The sequence below is a fragment of the Glycine soja genome, chromosome 17, assembly GCF_004193775.1.
Source record: "Glycine soja cultivar W05 chromosome 17, ASM419377v2, whole genome shotgun sequence".
Taxonomy (NCBI): domain Eukaryota; kingdom Viridiplantae; phylum Streptophyta; class Magnoliopsida; order Fabales; family Fabaceae; genus Glycine; species Glycine soja.
The window spans coordinates 17136377-17151928 of record NC_041018.1 but is presented as its reverse complement, the minus strand read 5'-3'; the positions used below and the strand labels follow the sequence as shown (position 1 = coordinate 17151928).

At 40.6% G+C, this 15552-nt stretch overlaps 1 protein-coding gene across 1 annotated transcript; it reads left to right on the top strand.

Annotated features, from left to right (window-relative positions):
* Positions 1-11253: 11253 nt before the first annotated feature.
* LOC114391506 lies at positions 11254-11997 on the top strand. The gene is made up of 3 exons (XM_028352510.1): positions 11254-11504; positions 11595-11688; positions 11770-11997. Exons 1-3 carry the CDS (start codon positions 11254-11256, stop codon positions 11995-11997), a joined length of 573 nt encoding a protein of 190 aa, XP_028208311.1.
* The last annotated feature ends 3555 nt before the right edge of the window (positions 11998-15552 follow it).

Below are 15552 nucleotides of genomic sequence, written 5' to 3'. Positions count from 1 at the left end.
CCAAAAAGAAAGAGTGATAGTTCAATTGGGGAATAGTCTTTGCATCTTAATTCAACCCCCCTTTTTCTTAAGGTAACTCAGGCCATTTGTCCAACATCCTATTCTTGATAACTCACTTCTCTATAAAAAGACAAAATGAGGTCACATGAACGTCTATATTTTTACTTGAAAACACAGTCAATCAAATGCCTTTTTATTTTTTATTTTGAAACTTATTTTTTATTTTGAAACTTATTTGTTTTGAACTTTACTCATTGTTTTACGGCACCCCCACCAACGTGCAAGACGAGTAATCTCTGATTGAACAATCTTAGAAGTCAACACTCAGGAGCGCAGGTCGCTTGAGCAAACAGACCAATGGCTTGCACCCACATTCCAGTGAAAGTTGAATAAGCAAACATGCGTTTGTGAGAGGATGAGGGACAAAGATATCAACTTTATCCATTTCATTTAACATTGTAACTGTGGTTTACAATAATGGCATAAACTTGGAAATCCTGATGAGTCATTAGAGACACCTAACAACAGCCTTCAAAATTGCCCCATGTGTGGCATCTCTTGTCAATGTCAGGATTTACACGTAATTCTCCTCAAATTTCAGCCAGCCCGCATCAATTAGACCTTGCACCTTACGCTTCAGAGCCCTATAATGCTCAATGGAACGCCCCGGGGCTTTTCCGTGACAAGCACACGTTGCGTTCGAGTCGTATTCTCGAAGAAATGGAGGTTGATGAACCTTGGCTAGGGTTATGGCTACCATTGAATTATCAAGTAGATATGGGAGCAAGTTAGCATAGGACACTGGAATTGGGGTGAATTCTACAGGCTTTCTCGCTGCAAAATTCATTTTTGGTTGGTGTTTTTGGTTTTGCTAAAGGTGGTGTTTGTCATTGGAAGTGCGGTAGACAGACTTTGTGGTTGATTTAGGGATGGCCTTTATGGATAACTGGTTGGTGGGTAAGGAGGAGGTTTGTTATTGGCTGAGTAATGACATTGTTGGGTTGGTGGGAAACTTGGTCGTATAGGAATGGCAGTCACAGCATGGGTTTCTCCCTCTTTCTCACCCTCTTCACTTGCCCCAGTTTTCTCAGTCGTCCATGTAGGATGACTAAATTTGCCTTTTTTCAGACCCACATCGATCCTTTCACTGGCAAAGACCAAATCCACAAAGCGATTGTCATACCCTAATTTCGTCCGGGGACCTTTGCTTGATGACATGCGACCTTTGTTTGGTCCTTGTAAGGTGCTTGGCACCCATCATTAGGCAAGCTCATGTGGGTCTTTGCCAATTAAATGATCGATGTGGGTCTGAAAAAAAAAGCAAATTTAGTCATCCTGCTTGAACGAATGAGAAAATTGGGGCAAATGAAGAGGGTGAGGATAAAGTAGAAGCCCATGCTGTGACTGCCATTCCTATATGGCCAAGTTTCCAACCAATCCAACAATGTCATTACTCAACCGATAACAACCCATCTCCTTACCCACCACGCAGTTATCCATAAAGGTCATCCCTAAAATCAACCACAAAGCCTACCTACCGCACTTCCAATGACAAACACCACCTTTAGCATAAACCAAAACACCAACCAAGAAATGAATTTTGCAGCGAGAAAGCCTGTAGAATTCACCCCAATTCCAGTATCCTATGCTGACTTGCTCCCATATCTACTTGATAATTCAATGGTAGCCATAACCCTAGTCAAGGTTCATCAACCTCCATTTCTCCGAGAATACGACTCGAACGCAACGTGTGCTTGTCACGGAGAAGCCCCAGGGCGTTCCATTGAGCATTGTAGGGCTCTGAAGCGTAAGGTGCAAGGTCTAATTGATATGGGCTAGCTGAAATTTGAGGAGAATCGCGTGTAAATCCTGACATTAACAAGAGATGCCACACATGGGGCAATTTTGAAAGTTGTTGTTAGATGTCTCTAAATGACTCATCAGGATTTTCAAGTTTGCACCATTATTGTAAACCACAGTTACAATGTTAAATGAAATGGATAAAGTTGATATCTTTGTCCCTCATCCTCTCACAAACGCATCTTTGCTTATTCAACTTTCACCGGAATGTGGGTGCAAGCCATTGGTCTGTTTGCTCAAGCGACCTGAGCTCCTGAGTTTGGACTTCCAAGACCGTTCAATCAGAGATTACTCATCTTGCGCGTTGGTGGGGCTGCCGTAAAACAACAAATAAAGTTCAAAACAAATAAGTTTCAGAATAAAAATAAAAATAAAAATAAAAAGTTCAAAAAAAAAAGGCATTTGATTGACTGTGTTTTCAAGACGTTCATGTGAGCTCATTTTATCATTCCGGAAAGTTTGTCTTTTTAGAGAGAAGTGAGTTATCAAGAATAGGATGTTGGATAAATGGCATCAGTTACCTTAAGAAAGGGGGGGGGGGTTGAATTAAGATATGAAGATTATTTCCCAATTAAACTTTCACTCTCTTTTCGGATTAACGATGCACACAGGGACAACCCTTCCCTTGTGTTCAAGAATCCCCTACAACAAGAGACCCATGGTCTCTTAATCCCTTTTCAGAAATAAGAAGAAGAGAAGAAGAAATCTCTCTTAAAAGAGGTAGATTGTAAAATGAAGATCAATCAAAATTCCTTATTGAATATGCAAGTGGTTGACCAAGGAATCTTTTTGAGAGGATAAAGACATTTCAGTTTAGAAAAACTCTTAATCTTTTGAGAGGATAAAACTTTTTGGGCAATGAAAACTCTCTTTAAATTCGTGTTTCCAAGTCACATATAAATAGACCTTTGATGGCCATTCATAAAACATTTGATAGATGTGACTGTTGGAAATTATATTCTGAAAATCCCCTCTGGTAATCAATTACAAGACTTGTGTAATCGATTACAGGTTTTAAAAATTTGAATTAAAACGTTCAATAAACTGCTGGTAATCAATTACCATCCATGTGTAATCAATTACACGTTATAAATTTTGAATTCAAATTTCTAGTGACTGTGATAAACATTTTCAGCTGCTGGTAATCGATTTCCATAGAGAAAACTCAATTTGAAATGATAGAATTCTTTGGTCAAACCTTTTGAATTTTCAATTTGGAAACTTCTTCCTAAAGATTCTAGAGATCAACTTGATCATATATCTTGATTTTCTTGGATTCTTGTCTTGAGTAAAACTTAGAAGCACTTGATCCTTTAGCATCATCAAGACATCAAAACATCTTGCTTCTACATAGGAGTCATTTGACTTAATCCATCAACTGAAAGATCCTTCAACTATTTCTCGTCCTTGGAAAATTCTTTTTGCAAGAATCAACTGCATCTTTCACCCAATAGGTACCTCTAAACCCTACACTAAGGCAACGAAAGGCACCATGCAAAAACCTCAAGCGAACCTAGGGGCTGATTAGAAGTTTTCACCCAATAGGTTCCTAGCTACAAGGTCATGACAAAAGATAACAATTGGTACCTCAAAGCCTTACACTGGGGCAATGAGGGGCATCGTGCATGAGCCTCAAGTGAACATAAGGGCAGATCAAAAGTTCTCACCCGTCGATATTTTTAAACAAGAAAAAAAAAGGAGACAAGCCCTGGAATTTCAATAGATTGATTAAACATCAAACGTCTCCATTGCCGTCACTCCAAAATGGTCAAGTGACTAAATCAAACAGAACATACACTCTGAGGGAGTTCTCGGAGAGATTTGCAAAAGATAGGATAAGGTTGCATGAATTATCACCTTTTTCAAAAGGACAGTCAATCTGTGTTTTCCAAAAAGATTAAATCAAAATCAAAATCACAAAATAGGGAAAGAATGCCATGAACATTGTACAACTTTCCATTGCATTGCATTGTTTCATATGAGGTCAACATTACCAAGTTTCACAACAAAGGTTGCATGCGTCTGCATCCCTAAAAATCATGTTAACTGCATAGATTTCCTACATCTCGTGTCCAATATTTTTGGATGACCGGCCCTCTCGATGAGTCGATCTCTTGCTTTCTCATAAAGGTGGGCCCTTGGGTACTAGTACCTAACACCTTTAGAGGACTGTATGTCCTCGCCATCAAAGGACTGCACATCCTCGCCTGCAGAGGGCTGCACACCCTCGCCTTTAGAGGGCTACACGTCCTCATTTTCAGTGTGCTCCATATCCACACCTTAGGAGAATATAAGGCCCTTTTCCCTTAGATGCTTAACCGAGACTTGCGCTCCCGGTTAAGGGGCCAGTAGTTTCCTTTTATCAGTTCCTGGGTCATCCCCTGATATTGGAAGGCGACCAATTGTGCGAGCACATCCAGAAAGGGAGGCTATCACGCATCTACTATGCATACCGGGGCAAGATATCACCCGTGCCGCTGCAAAAAGACGAGCGCGGATCATGCGCACCAACATGACCACCCTTACATGGATATAGATGACGTTGCTATTTAGTAACATTCTGCCTAGCGACCACAATGCCAATCTCCCCCTGCAGATGTATCGGTTGGTCTGTGCCGTCATGACATAGGTAAGTATGCACATGACTCAATTGATTTCTAATGTCATCTATTGTTTGCAGGGATCGCGCCCACAAGACACCCAGTGGACCCGAAGAAGTCCAACAGGGCCCTGGGGTTTCCAACTCTGGTTACAGGCCTCTGTCAGTCCTACAGGGTGCCTGCTCCCCCAGCGAGGTCATGCCATCGTGACATAGGTAAGTATACAGATGGTTCAACTGATTTCTGATACCATCTATTATTTGTAGGGATCGCACCCACTAGTCGCCCAATGGGCCCGAAGAAGTCCAATAGGGCCCTGGGGTTTCCAGCTCTAGTTACGGGCCTCTATAGCCCTACAGGGTGCCCGTTCCCCCCAGCAAGGTCACGTCATCATAGGTAAGTATGCACATCTCTCAACTGATTTCTGATTTCATCTATTGTTTGCAGGGATTGCGCCTGCAACACACCCAGTGGACCCGAAGAAGTCCAACAGGGTCTTGGAGTTGTCAAGCTCTAATTACGGGTCTCTGTCAGTTCTACGGAGTACCTGTCACCTCCAGCAAGGGCATCAGGCCCCCTACTAATCGAGCTTTCATCAAGAAGTACTGCGTCTCCAGGCAGGCGCAGGGCGAAACACCACAACAGCCTGGGGATGGCTGGCAGCGGGCAACAGACGCACCTCCATCACCTCTAGAGTTCACCTCAGCTCATCCACAAAAAGGTTAGAGCATTGCTTACGACCCATGGCTGACCAATAGGCGACCAACTCCAAAGCCAAAGGTAAGCAAAGTACTAGGTCCGTGACCGACAAGCCATCATGCGTCCAGCTCAAGACGTTAAAGAAGCGCTACTAGGAGGCAACCTAGTAACTTTTAAATCTCTTGTTATTTGATCACTTTTTGTTTCTCAAGTCATAGCAGGACACACCTAGCTGCTCATGATCCTAGGAATTTAAATAAAACAAGCACAAGCTCGGAAGGTAGTCATACCTCACAAAATATATATATGTATGTTTAGGTAGAAAGATACCTTGGATATGCATGTATGTAGAAAAAATACTTCACAAAATATATATATGTATGTTTAGGTAGCAAGATACCTTGGATATGCATGTATATAGCAAAAATATCTCACAAAACATATATATGTATGTTTAGGTAGCAAGATACCTGGGACACACATGTATATAGCAAAATACTTCACAAAAAATATACGTATGTTTAGGTAGCAAAATATCTCATGGAAGAAAAGAGAGCAAAAAGAGAGCGAGCATGAAAAGAATAAGAAGAAAAAAAATATAGAAAAAAAAAAAAAAAAATATATATATATATATATATATATATATATATATATATATATATATATATATATATATATATATATATATGTATGTATGTATAATAAAGGTTGTCTAGCTTAAAAACAACATGCTTTTGAAAAGAGATGACTTCCAACTTTTCTTTGAAAAACTTTGCTGATCATAACTAGTTTTTGAAAGAATGTGTATACACCTGAAGGGTGAATGCTGTGAAAATTTTCCCGGACGCCCAAAATGGACTCGAATGAATGCACTAATTGATAAAAGAACGTATTTTGGAAACACCGGGTTAACTTAAATAGGGAAAACGAATCCTGAGCCCTAGTGTCACATGACCATAAAAACTTGATGCTTGAGTGTCCACATGGGTGCATGGGTGACCAGTTTTGCATAAAATTTCCTAATCATCATTGTTGCATGTGTATCATGGAAATAATGTAGGACATCCCCTTTATCCCCGAACCGCTGGCCAAACCCTGACATATATCATGACCTGCCGTTCTACAAGCCTTGAGCCAAAATCCCAACTCACCATAATCCTTACCCTCGGAAGAAAACACAAAGAGAAGGAAAATTCCCAATCCAAGAAAGGGAGAAGACACAAAAAAAGAATAGAGAATTCCCAATCCAAGAAAGGGAGAAGACACAAAAAAAAAAGAAAAAAAAGAAAATTCCCGATCAAGGATCGGGAGAAAACTAAAGAAATATGCAGAAAGGTCTTCGGACCAGACAATATCTGAACAATACAGAATTTTCACCAAGTAAACAAAAAAGAAAGGAAACCACGACCCAAAGTGGCCCTCTCCCTTTGATTGCCAACCAAAATCCTGTGCGCTAGCGACTTTCTCGCCACGCACTAAACAAAAACAGAAAAGGAAAAGGCAAAAACACTCAAAGCCAAATTCCCCACCTAAAAACCATTCCCAAAATAAGTCCTATTGATCCATGATCACGCATGTAATCTTTGATTTGATAGGAAATGATTTGCAAAATCAAGTCATGACATATCTATGGTTCGGAATTAGGATAAAACACTTACCTGTGTGAGATTGATACACTTTGAGTGATTTTCTCCTATCTTTGTTGGACCCAGTGGTTCCTCTAAATGGTCATTTAGAAACGAAATGCTAACATTCAAAATCTCATTTACGGTTATGAGAAAATTTCATCAGCATACTCTCCTTCCCCGATAGACACATTGTTTTTCATCCAAAAAGCATATGTTGCTCTGATCAGTTGGAAGTTGTCTCTTTACTAAAGCATGTTCGCATTTTGGTGAAGAAAAAACCGAGACTATTTTTAGTCTCACAGTCATCAAGAACTACGTAGGTCTGAGTTCCTCATCACAAATTGAGGATACGTAGGAGCAAAAGCCCTGCTTTTGTCGACCACCCCACTTTTTGTTACCGTGTCCCAAGAGACCGGTGGCATGCGGAGCCACATGACCGTGGGATCCCCAGATTCATGTTCTTTTATGTTTCATCCTTTATCATTTACATGACTTGAGGGACTAACGTTTGTTTTTTGATGTTGCGATTGTCATTTGTTTTGTGCATATATTTTGTTTGGACTATTGCGTTAGTGCTTACTTCGTTGTTGTCAATAGTGTTTGTTGAAATTCCGGAACCGTGTAGAGTTTTTCATTTAGGAACGTCGTCCTAAAAATAAAATGAACCAAAAATCCTAATAAAAAGAAAGAAGCGTTGTGAATAAAAGTCATGTTCGTAAAGAAAAGAAAAAATGTTTTTTGTATATATACATGTATGAAAAAGGAAAATGTGTATAGAAGGATTCTTTGTGTGTAAATGATGCGTGGAAAGGAATTCTTGTGTGTGTGAGCAACGAGTGTATATGAAGAAACTTTTGTGTGAACTATAAGTGTGTGTTGGGAAAAATGAAAAATCTTTGAATGTAAATAGGGTTTGTATATAGACCGTGTGACGTAAAGAGAAGAGTTCTAATGCGTGTACAGAAAAAGTTTGTCATGTATAAAAATATAAATGTACAAAGAAAGATTTTCCTCATAAAGGACCACAGGTGTATAGTTGTAGTGAACGTATATAAAAATAAAACAAAAAAGTAAAGAGAAAGAAAGACCGCGAAGGTCGACATGTTATAGTTAAGAAGTATAAATCATTCGTAAAGAGCAAACGCATCTTCTGGAAACAAGGGACTGATGCTAAGAGTTTATTTTCCGGAATGAACCGAGATAAGGATGGATGAATTCATTGAACTGATGAAAGAACATAACTTGGAAACGTTGGGTCTGTCTGTGTAAATTCCCAACCGTAGTATCACAATGCCATAAAAGGGATGCTTGAGTGCCCACCTGGCTGTATCCATGACTAATTTTGCACGTTGTTTTCAAATCATCATTGTCACGCGTGCCTTATGGAGTGATAGGGTTTTGGCCCGAGATCGACACCTTGACACCCAAATTTGTTTCGCCCCAGATATCAAGATTGGGTTCCCACGATAAAAGACCCCATTGAGACATAACCTTAGACCTTTTTGAACCTTGGCCTGTAAAAAAGGAATCCTCATTCTTTCCCCCGAAGCAAAGGACAGCGGAATCTCCTCAAGGGAAAGCAAATAGAATGCTAAACCCGATTTCCCAAAGAAAGGGATGGGGAAGGGAAAGTGAAAAGAAAGAGAAGGAAGAAATGGAAAGAAAGAAAAAAAAAAGAGAAAAAGAAAAATAAAGAAAAGAACAGAAGAAAGGAAAGAAGGGTTCCCGATCAAGGATCGAAAAGAAGTGAAAAAGAAAAAAAAAAAGAGAAAAAAGGGGCAATTCTCGATCAATGAAAGAAAGAGGACAGAAATTCTTCAAAGCCAGATTGCCACTCAGAATCATTCTTGACTGGCAATATCCCACCCCACATGAACAAAGAGGAAAAAACCGAAACAACCAGCTTCCTCTCCAAAAAACACTATCTGCGAGAAAATCCTATTGGTCCGTGATCGTGCGTTTGATCTTTGATTCGATAGGAAATCGTGTGCAAAAAAGAGTCATGGTGCAGTTATGGTTTGGGAATAGGATAAAACACTTGCCTTGTGAGTTTTATACACTATGAGTGATTTATTTTCAGCTTAGCCCGATGTTTCCCCTGCGTGTTCATTTGAAAGCTAGAAGTTGACATTCTACCCTTCATTCTCGGTTACAAGGAAGATTACCCTTGGCACAAGTATATTGTTTCTCTAAGATGTGGTGCTCTCGCGAATGATTTATTTTTCTTTGCAAAAAGCATGTTATCCTTTTAGGTGGAAAAACCCGGTGGACAGTTCGGTCCCGCCAACCCCTTTTTCGGAGCTCCATGAATTGCGTTTTCGTTCATGTGTCCTCCACTTTCGAGTTTGGAGCTGTGTTTCATGATTGCCTAAGTGAGGACCCTCAAGGCAATCCTCCATTCTGTTGGCTGGGAAATATCAAGCGCGGAGCCTCTAGTGACTGGGAAATATGTTCTTCTGTTGTTTTCTGGATCGGTTCCTTCGCCAAACATGTGTATATGTGTATATGTATATTGTATTCATTGTTCTTGTTGTTGTTTGTATTTTGTTTTGTGTTGTACAGCAAAAAAAATAAAAAAGAGAAGGAGTAGAGACGAGAATCGTCATCACGGAAAGGGCAGGATGGAGGAAATCAGTGTCTTATCTTTGCTTTCCTCTTATCTCCGATGAGAGGTAAGTAAAGAGGGGCAATTGTCATACCCTAATTTCGTCCGGGGATTATAATTTGATGATATACAACCATTGATTGGCCGCTTCGAGATGTTTGGCACCCTTTGTTGCACAATATGTGAAGTCCCGAGACGTGCCGAAAATCAAAAGGAAGCAGGCTTACGCGATCCGTGAAAATTCCGTGCTGTGACGGAAATCGGAAGGAGGTATTTTTCGCAATCCATGAGTTTTCGTAACTTCTTCGAAAGCTAAAAAATAGTAAATACATAATTCGTAAGGACTCGTAACCTTGCGGAAGGAAAATAAGTATCGTTACTAAATTCGTAAATTTTCGTAACGTTACGGAAAAAAATTACCAAAAAAAGGTAGAGGGGGGTGCATTTAGTAAAAAGGGGTACAAATAGCAATCAGGCCCACTTGGGCCTTCCAGATTCTTCCTCCAGAAGGCTGTTGCTTCTGGAGGAAGCAACCTTGCTCGTCTGGGCGAGCTGGGTGGCAAGCTCCTCCCCTATTTTGCTATAAATAGTGGGAGGAGTGATGGGAGAAAGGGTTCAGCCTTCTTGGCACTTCTCATTCTCTCGAAATTACTGAGGAAAATTATTTTCGTGAAGAAAATCCAAGCCGAGGCGCTTCCGTAACGTTTCCGTGAGTAATTACGCGAAGATTCTCGACCGGCCTTCAACATTCATCGTTCGTTCTTCATTTTCTTCAGTCCTCAACGGGTAAGAACCTCAAACCGAGCTTTTCAATTCATTCTATGTACCCGTGGTGGTCCACATTTTGTTTCATGTATTTTTATTCTCGTTTTCATTCGCTTTTTATACCCCCTTTTGACGTGCTTAAGTCATTTATTTAAGTCATTTCTCGCCTAATCTAAAAATAAAACAAATTTCCACCGATCGTTTGAATTGTATCATCCATTAATTTCGGTTAAAATGAATTCCGACCGTTCGGTCGTGCCGTAACCACATTGGAAATAAAAAAAGAGGTGAAATAATAATATAATAATCAAAAAATACCTTTTTAGTAAAATAAAGCGAAAAATCAATCGGACGTTTTCTCTTTGGGATATCTCATTCTTAATTGAATCGACTAATAACTAAAGTGAAACTAAGGCTAAAATCAACTCGCCTAGTCAAGCTCGTCCACAAAAATAGGGTTTTGAAAGTTTATCATTTCAGTTTCTTACCAAGTAAAATGGATCATTTTTTAAGGTCCAACGCCTTAAAATGATCACCTTTTAAGTAAAAAGAATCACTTGATTCACGCATAAGAAAGAACTACGTAGGTCTGATTCCCTCTTTGATGGGGGGTACGTAGGAGCAAGGGCCCCACTTTTGTCGACCTCAAAAAATAAAAAGAAATAAAAGTTAAGGTAACACAATGTCCACAATTCTAAAAAATAGGTTGTTGTCCTTTGAGACAAACGTGAGAGGTGCTAATACCTTCCTCAAACGTAAATACAACTCCCGAACTTAGAATTTTCATTTTGACCGGTTTCCTTCGATTTTCCCGACGTTTTCCACAAATAAACGTTGGTGGCGACTCTGCGCATCTTTCCTCCTTTGGAAAGCGCACCCGTGAGCCTCGCCCTCGCTCACCCGCAAAAGGGCACTTTGCGACAGGCAGCATGACGAGTCCGGAAAAAGGGAACTGGTCGTCTATTACTTAACCAAGAAGTTCATGGCATGTGAAATGAATTACTCTTTGCTCGAAAGGACATGTTGTGCGCTGGTGTGGGAAGCTCACTGTCTAAGGCAGTACATGGTGAACTACACCACTTGGTTAGTGTCCAAAATGGACCCAATCAAGTACATCTTAGAAAAACTTGCTCTCATTGGATGGATCGCTTGGTGGCAGGTTCTACCATCGGAATTTGACATTGTTTATGTCACTCAAAAGGCGATAAAGGGGAGTGCCTTGGCAGATTACCTGGCTCAACAGCCCATCAATGACTACCAGCCTATGCATCCAGAATTCCTTGATGAGGTCATCATGACCTTCTTTAAGGGGGAAGTAGAGGATAAAGATAGGGACAAATGGATTATGTAGTTTGACAGCACGTCGAATGCACTAGGCCATGGAGTTGGGACAGTTTTGGTTTCCCCCGATGACCAATATATACCTTTCATGACTAGGTTGGGTTTTGAATGCACAAACAACATAGCCGAGTATAAGGCGTGCGCCCTTGGGATCCAAGCAACAATTCACTTCAAGGTCAAGTTGCTCAAGGTATATGGGGACTCAGCCTTGGTAATCCACCAATTGAGAGGGGAATGGGAGACCAGGGATCATAAGTTGGTGCCCTACTAGGTCTACATCAGGAAGTTGATAGGATTCTTTGATGACATATCCTTTCATCACATTCCTAGAGAGGAGAATCAGATGGCCAATGCCCTTGCCACTCTAGCATCCATGTTCCAACTAACCTCGCATAGGGATTTGCCGTACATCAAATTCAGATGTTGTGGCAAGCCTACACATTGTTGCTTGATAGAAGAAGAGCAAGATGGTAAACCTTGGTACTTCGATATCAAATGATACATTGAAAACAAGGGATACCCACAGGAGGCCTATGACAACGACAAGAGAATGTTGTGAAGGTTGGCGGCTGGTTTTTTCCTGAGTGGGAATATCATATATAAGACAAACCACAACATGGTGCCACTTCGATGTGTGGATGCCAGGGAGGCTGAGCAAATGCTGGTAGAGGTGAATGAGGGATGCTTTGGAACACATGCCAACGGGCATGCCATGACCCATAATATTCTAAGAGTGGGATATTACTGGCTCACTATGGAGAACGATTGTTGCATCCATGTAAGGAAATGCCACAAGTGCCAGGTCTTTGCTAATAATGTCAATGCTTCACCCATACCTTTGAACATCTTGGCAGCACCTTGGTCATCCTCTATATGGGGTATAAACGTGAACGGAGCTATTAAGCCCAAGCCTTCAAATGGACATTGCTTCATCTTAGTCGCCATTGACTACTTCACTAAATGGGTCGAAGCAGCTTCGTACGCTAGTGTGACGAGGAGTGTGGTGATTAGGTTCATAAAAAAAGAGATAATTTTCTGGTATGGGTTGTGTCGCAACCTACCCTTCGGCGGGAGGGCGACGCGTGACTCGCGGGATGCATGTTCCACGAAAGGAATACGCGCGGAGTCACCACCAACATTTATTTGAGGAAAACGTCGGAAAAACCGGAAAAGACGCGATCTACGAATTTTTAAGTGAAGGGTTCGGGAGTTGTATTTACGCACGGGGAAGGTGTTAGCACCCCACACGTCCGTCACAAGGGACGACAGCCTTTAATCGAATGTGCAAACATGACTTTGATTTTTACGTTCCCTTTACGTTCTTATATCTTTTATGCCCTTTTTATATTTTTCTCTTTTTGTGGTCGACAAGGTTGTTTTCCCTTTGCTCCTACGTATTCCTCAATTTGTGATGAGGAAATCAGACCTACGTAGTTCTTTCGGAACAAAGTGTTTGGTTAAGTTGCTTTTTATCTTTATGCAAGATATATTTTGATTGAACAAAAAGGTCATTTAAGGTGTTGGACCATTAAACGATCTTTTGATTTTGAAAGGAGAGAAACGTTAAGGCGTTGGACCATTAACGATCTATCGGTGTGGTCGACAAAAGCGGGGCTTTTGCTCCTACGTATCCTCAATTGCGATGAGGAAATCAGACCTACGTAGTTCTTGCAAAAGCGGTAAAGTCACATGTTGATTTTATGCTTTTGAATGGTCCATGTTAACTGATAAAAGCAAAGAGGACCGTTTAAGGCGTTGGACCTTAAAACGGTTTTTAGTGATTTTTTGGACAAAACTTGATTTGTGAGTTGATTTTAGTCTTAGTTTCACTTTGGTTATTAATCAATTTATTCAAGGAAACTTCCAAAGAAAAACGTCCGATTGATTTTTTTGATTATTTTATTCAAAGATATTTTGATTATTTTATTATTATTTTTCAAGATATTTTTATTATTTTATTATTATTTTACTTTTTTTGGTTTAACCGAGGTTATAGCGTGAATGATCGGTTAGATTTCGTTTTAAAAGTGATTAAATGAGATTACAACACAAATGATCGATTGAAATTCATTTTATCATTTATTAGGTGAGAAAACGGCTTAAATAAACGGAAAAAGCGCGTTAAAGACAGAAAAAAAGAAATCGAAAATGAATGAAATAAAGATGAAAGCTTAAAAAACACAAGAAATGAATTGAAAGTCTCGGATTCGAAAACTTACCCGTTGAAGAACGAAGAACGGATGAAGAACGGTGAAGAACGGACGAAAACCTTCACGGATTTGCTTACGGAAACATCTCGGAAGCGTTACGGAAGCTCCTCGGCTTGGATTTTCTTCACGGAAACAATTTTTTTCACCCAAAACAGCTGAAATACATAGCCAGGGGGCTGAGGGATCCTTAGAACAGCCCCCTTCAGCCTATTTATAGGAAAAAGGGGGAGGAGGTTGCCGCCCAGCTCGCCCAGGCGAGCTCACCTCGCCCAGGCGAGCTGGGTTGCTTCCTCCAGAAGCAATCCAGCTTCAAAAAATAATTCTGGAAGGCCCAGTTCAAAATTTCAAAATTGCTATTTGCACCCCCCCAATTTTGATAAGTTTACCCCCCTTTCTTTCGTAATTTACAGAAAAGTTACGGAAGCCTTACAGAAGCATCTAGGACTTTATTTTCTTCTTTTTTTCACTTCCCTCTCTGTGGCGTCCCTAAATTAATGACTGGTTTAATAGAAATAATTTAAGTAACAAAAACCATGGTAAATTTTTTTTTCTTCTTTTTCTTTTTCATTTCTTTCTCTTTTCACCATAACTAGGTTTAGAAGGAAAATCCTCACTATAAAGTCCTCAATGCCCAGTTCACAACTCTATTCGGAGTCATTTCTTTCTTACCGCTCATAATTCTCTAAATTATTTTGCTGTTTCAAAAGGAAGAATGTACCAGCCATTACTTTAGCTCGTCACATGAAAATAAAAGAATAAAATACGGTCGATAAACTCTTTTACAAATAAAGTTGCTAATGCTTTCTTTTCAAATAACAAGATCGATTATAAATGCATTCATCGTTTTAAAGCTGTCCAAAATATGGGAGTTTTACAAAATACATAGTGTCATCCAGAGCAAAGGTGTCCATAGTGGTGGCTTCAGCCACATGTATACAATCATCAAATGCCTATACATCAGGTCTACCCATACAAAAACAAAAGAGTAAACCTAACAGTTAGTCCTAGATACACCCACCCTCAAACATATACAAAACGAATCCAAAAAGTTGTCCACTAGGATGAAGAGCCTCCGCTGATCGCCATCTCCCCCGGGCCACTATCCTCCGTAGAGTCTGCCTCAGATGCCGACATGACTTCCTCGGGAGAATCCACCTCAAGAAGTGGATCCTCATCACCCTATAGAAAGTCAAGGGCATCCACAGCAGGCTCAGGAGGTAGCTCTTCCAGATCCTCCTCGGGGTCTTCCTCGGATGACGTTACCTCGATCACTTGGACGGGCTCCACTAGACAATATGGTGTAGGCGTGGGTAGTATCCACTCCACCGTGCGCTGAAGCGTCCGTGTAGGTTCATCTGGATGCACTAAAGAAGTAGCCATGAGTCGAATGGTGCCCCGAAATCGGCACCTCGTGTTGCCTTCGAGGGTCTCCCAAGCTCCCTCTAGGCACTCCATCTCTACTCGATCACGGATTAGCTGCGCCGCCATCACGATCTACAAGAAAGAAGGGAAAGGGGTAGACTCTTTCACAAGAATCTAACTGCGCTACACACAATTTGTCTCATAACCACTACATGCAAGTAAAAGGGGTATTTTAAGGCTTTCCATCTCTGGTAATCGATTACACAGCCTTGGTAATCGATTACCAGAGGCTAAACGTGAATTACACAGCCTCAGGACATGAAATATGCAATAATGCACTGTGTAATCGATTACACATGCCTGGTAATCGATTACCAGTGACCCATCCCTCTTTGTAATCGATTACACAGGCTGGTAATCGATTACCAGAGGCTCCCTAAGTTTCCTGACTTCGTTTTCAAGCCTGGTAATCGATTACACCC

Bases quoted from the DNA above. Each gene is read 5' to 3' on its own strand.
- LOC114391506 (XM_028352510.1), top strand. From the start codon at position 11,254: ATGGACCCAATCAAGTACATCTTAGAAAAACTTGCTCTCATTGGATGG. The intron at 11,505-11,594 runs GTAGTTTGACAG...TTTCATGACTAG, and splicing joins GATAGGGACAAATGGATTAT to GTTGGGTTTTGAATGCACAA. The intron at 11,689-11,769 runs GTATATGGGGAC...GTGCCCTACTAG, and splicing joins TCAAGGTCAAGTTGCTCAAG to GTCTACATCAGGAAGTTGAT.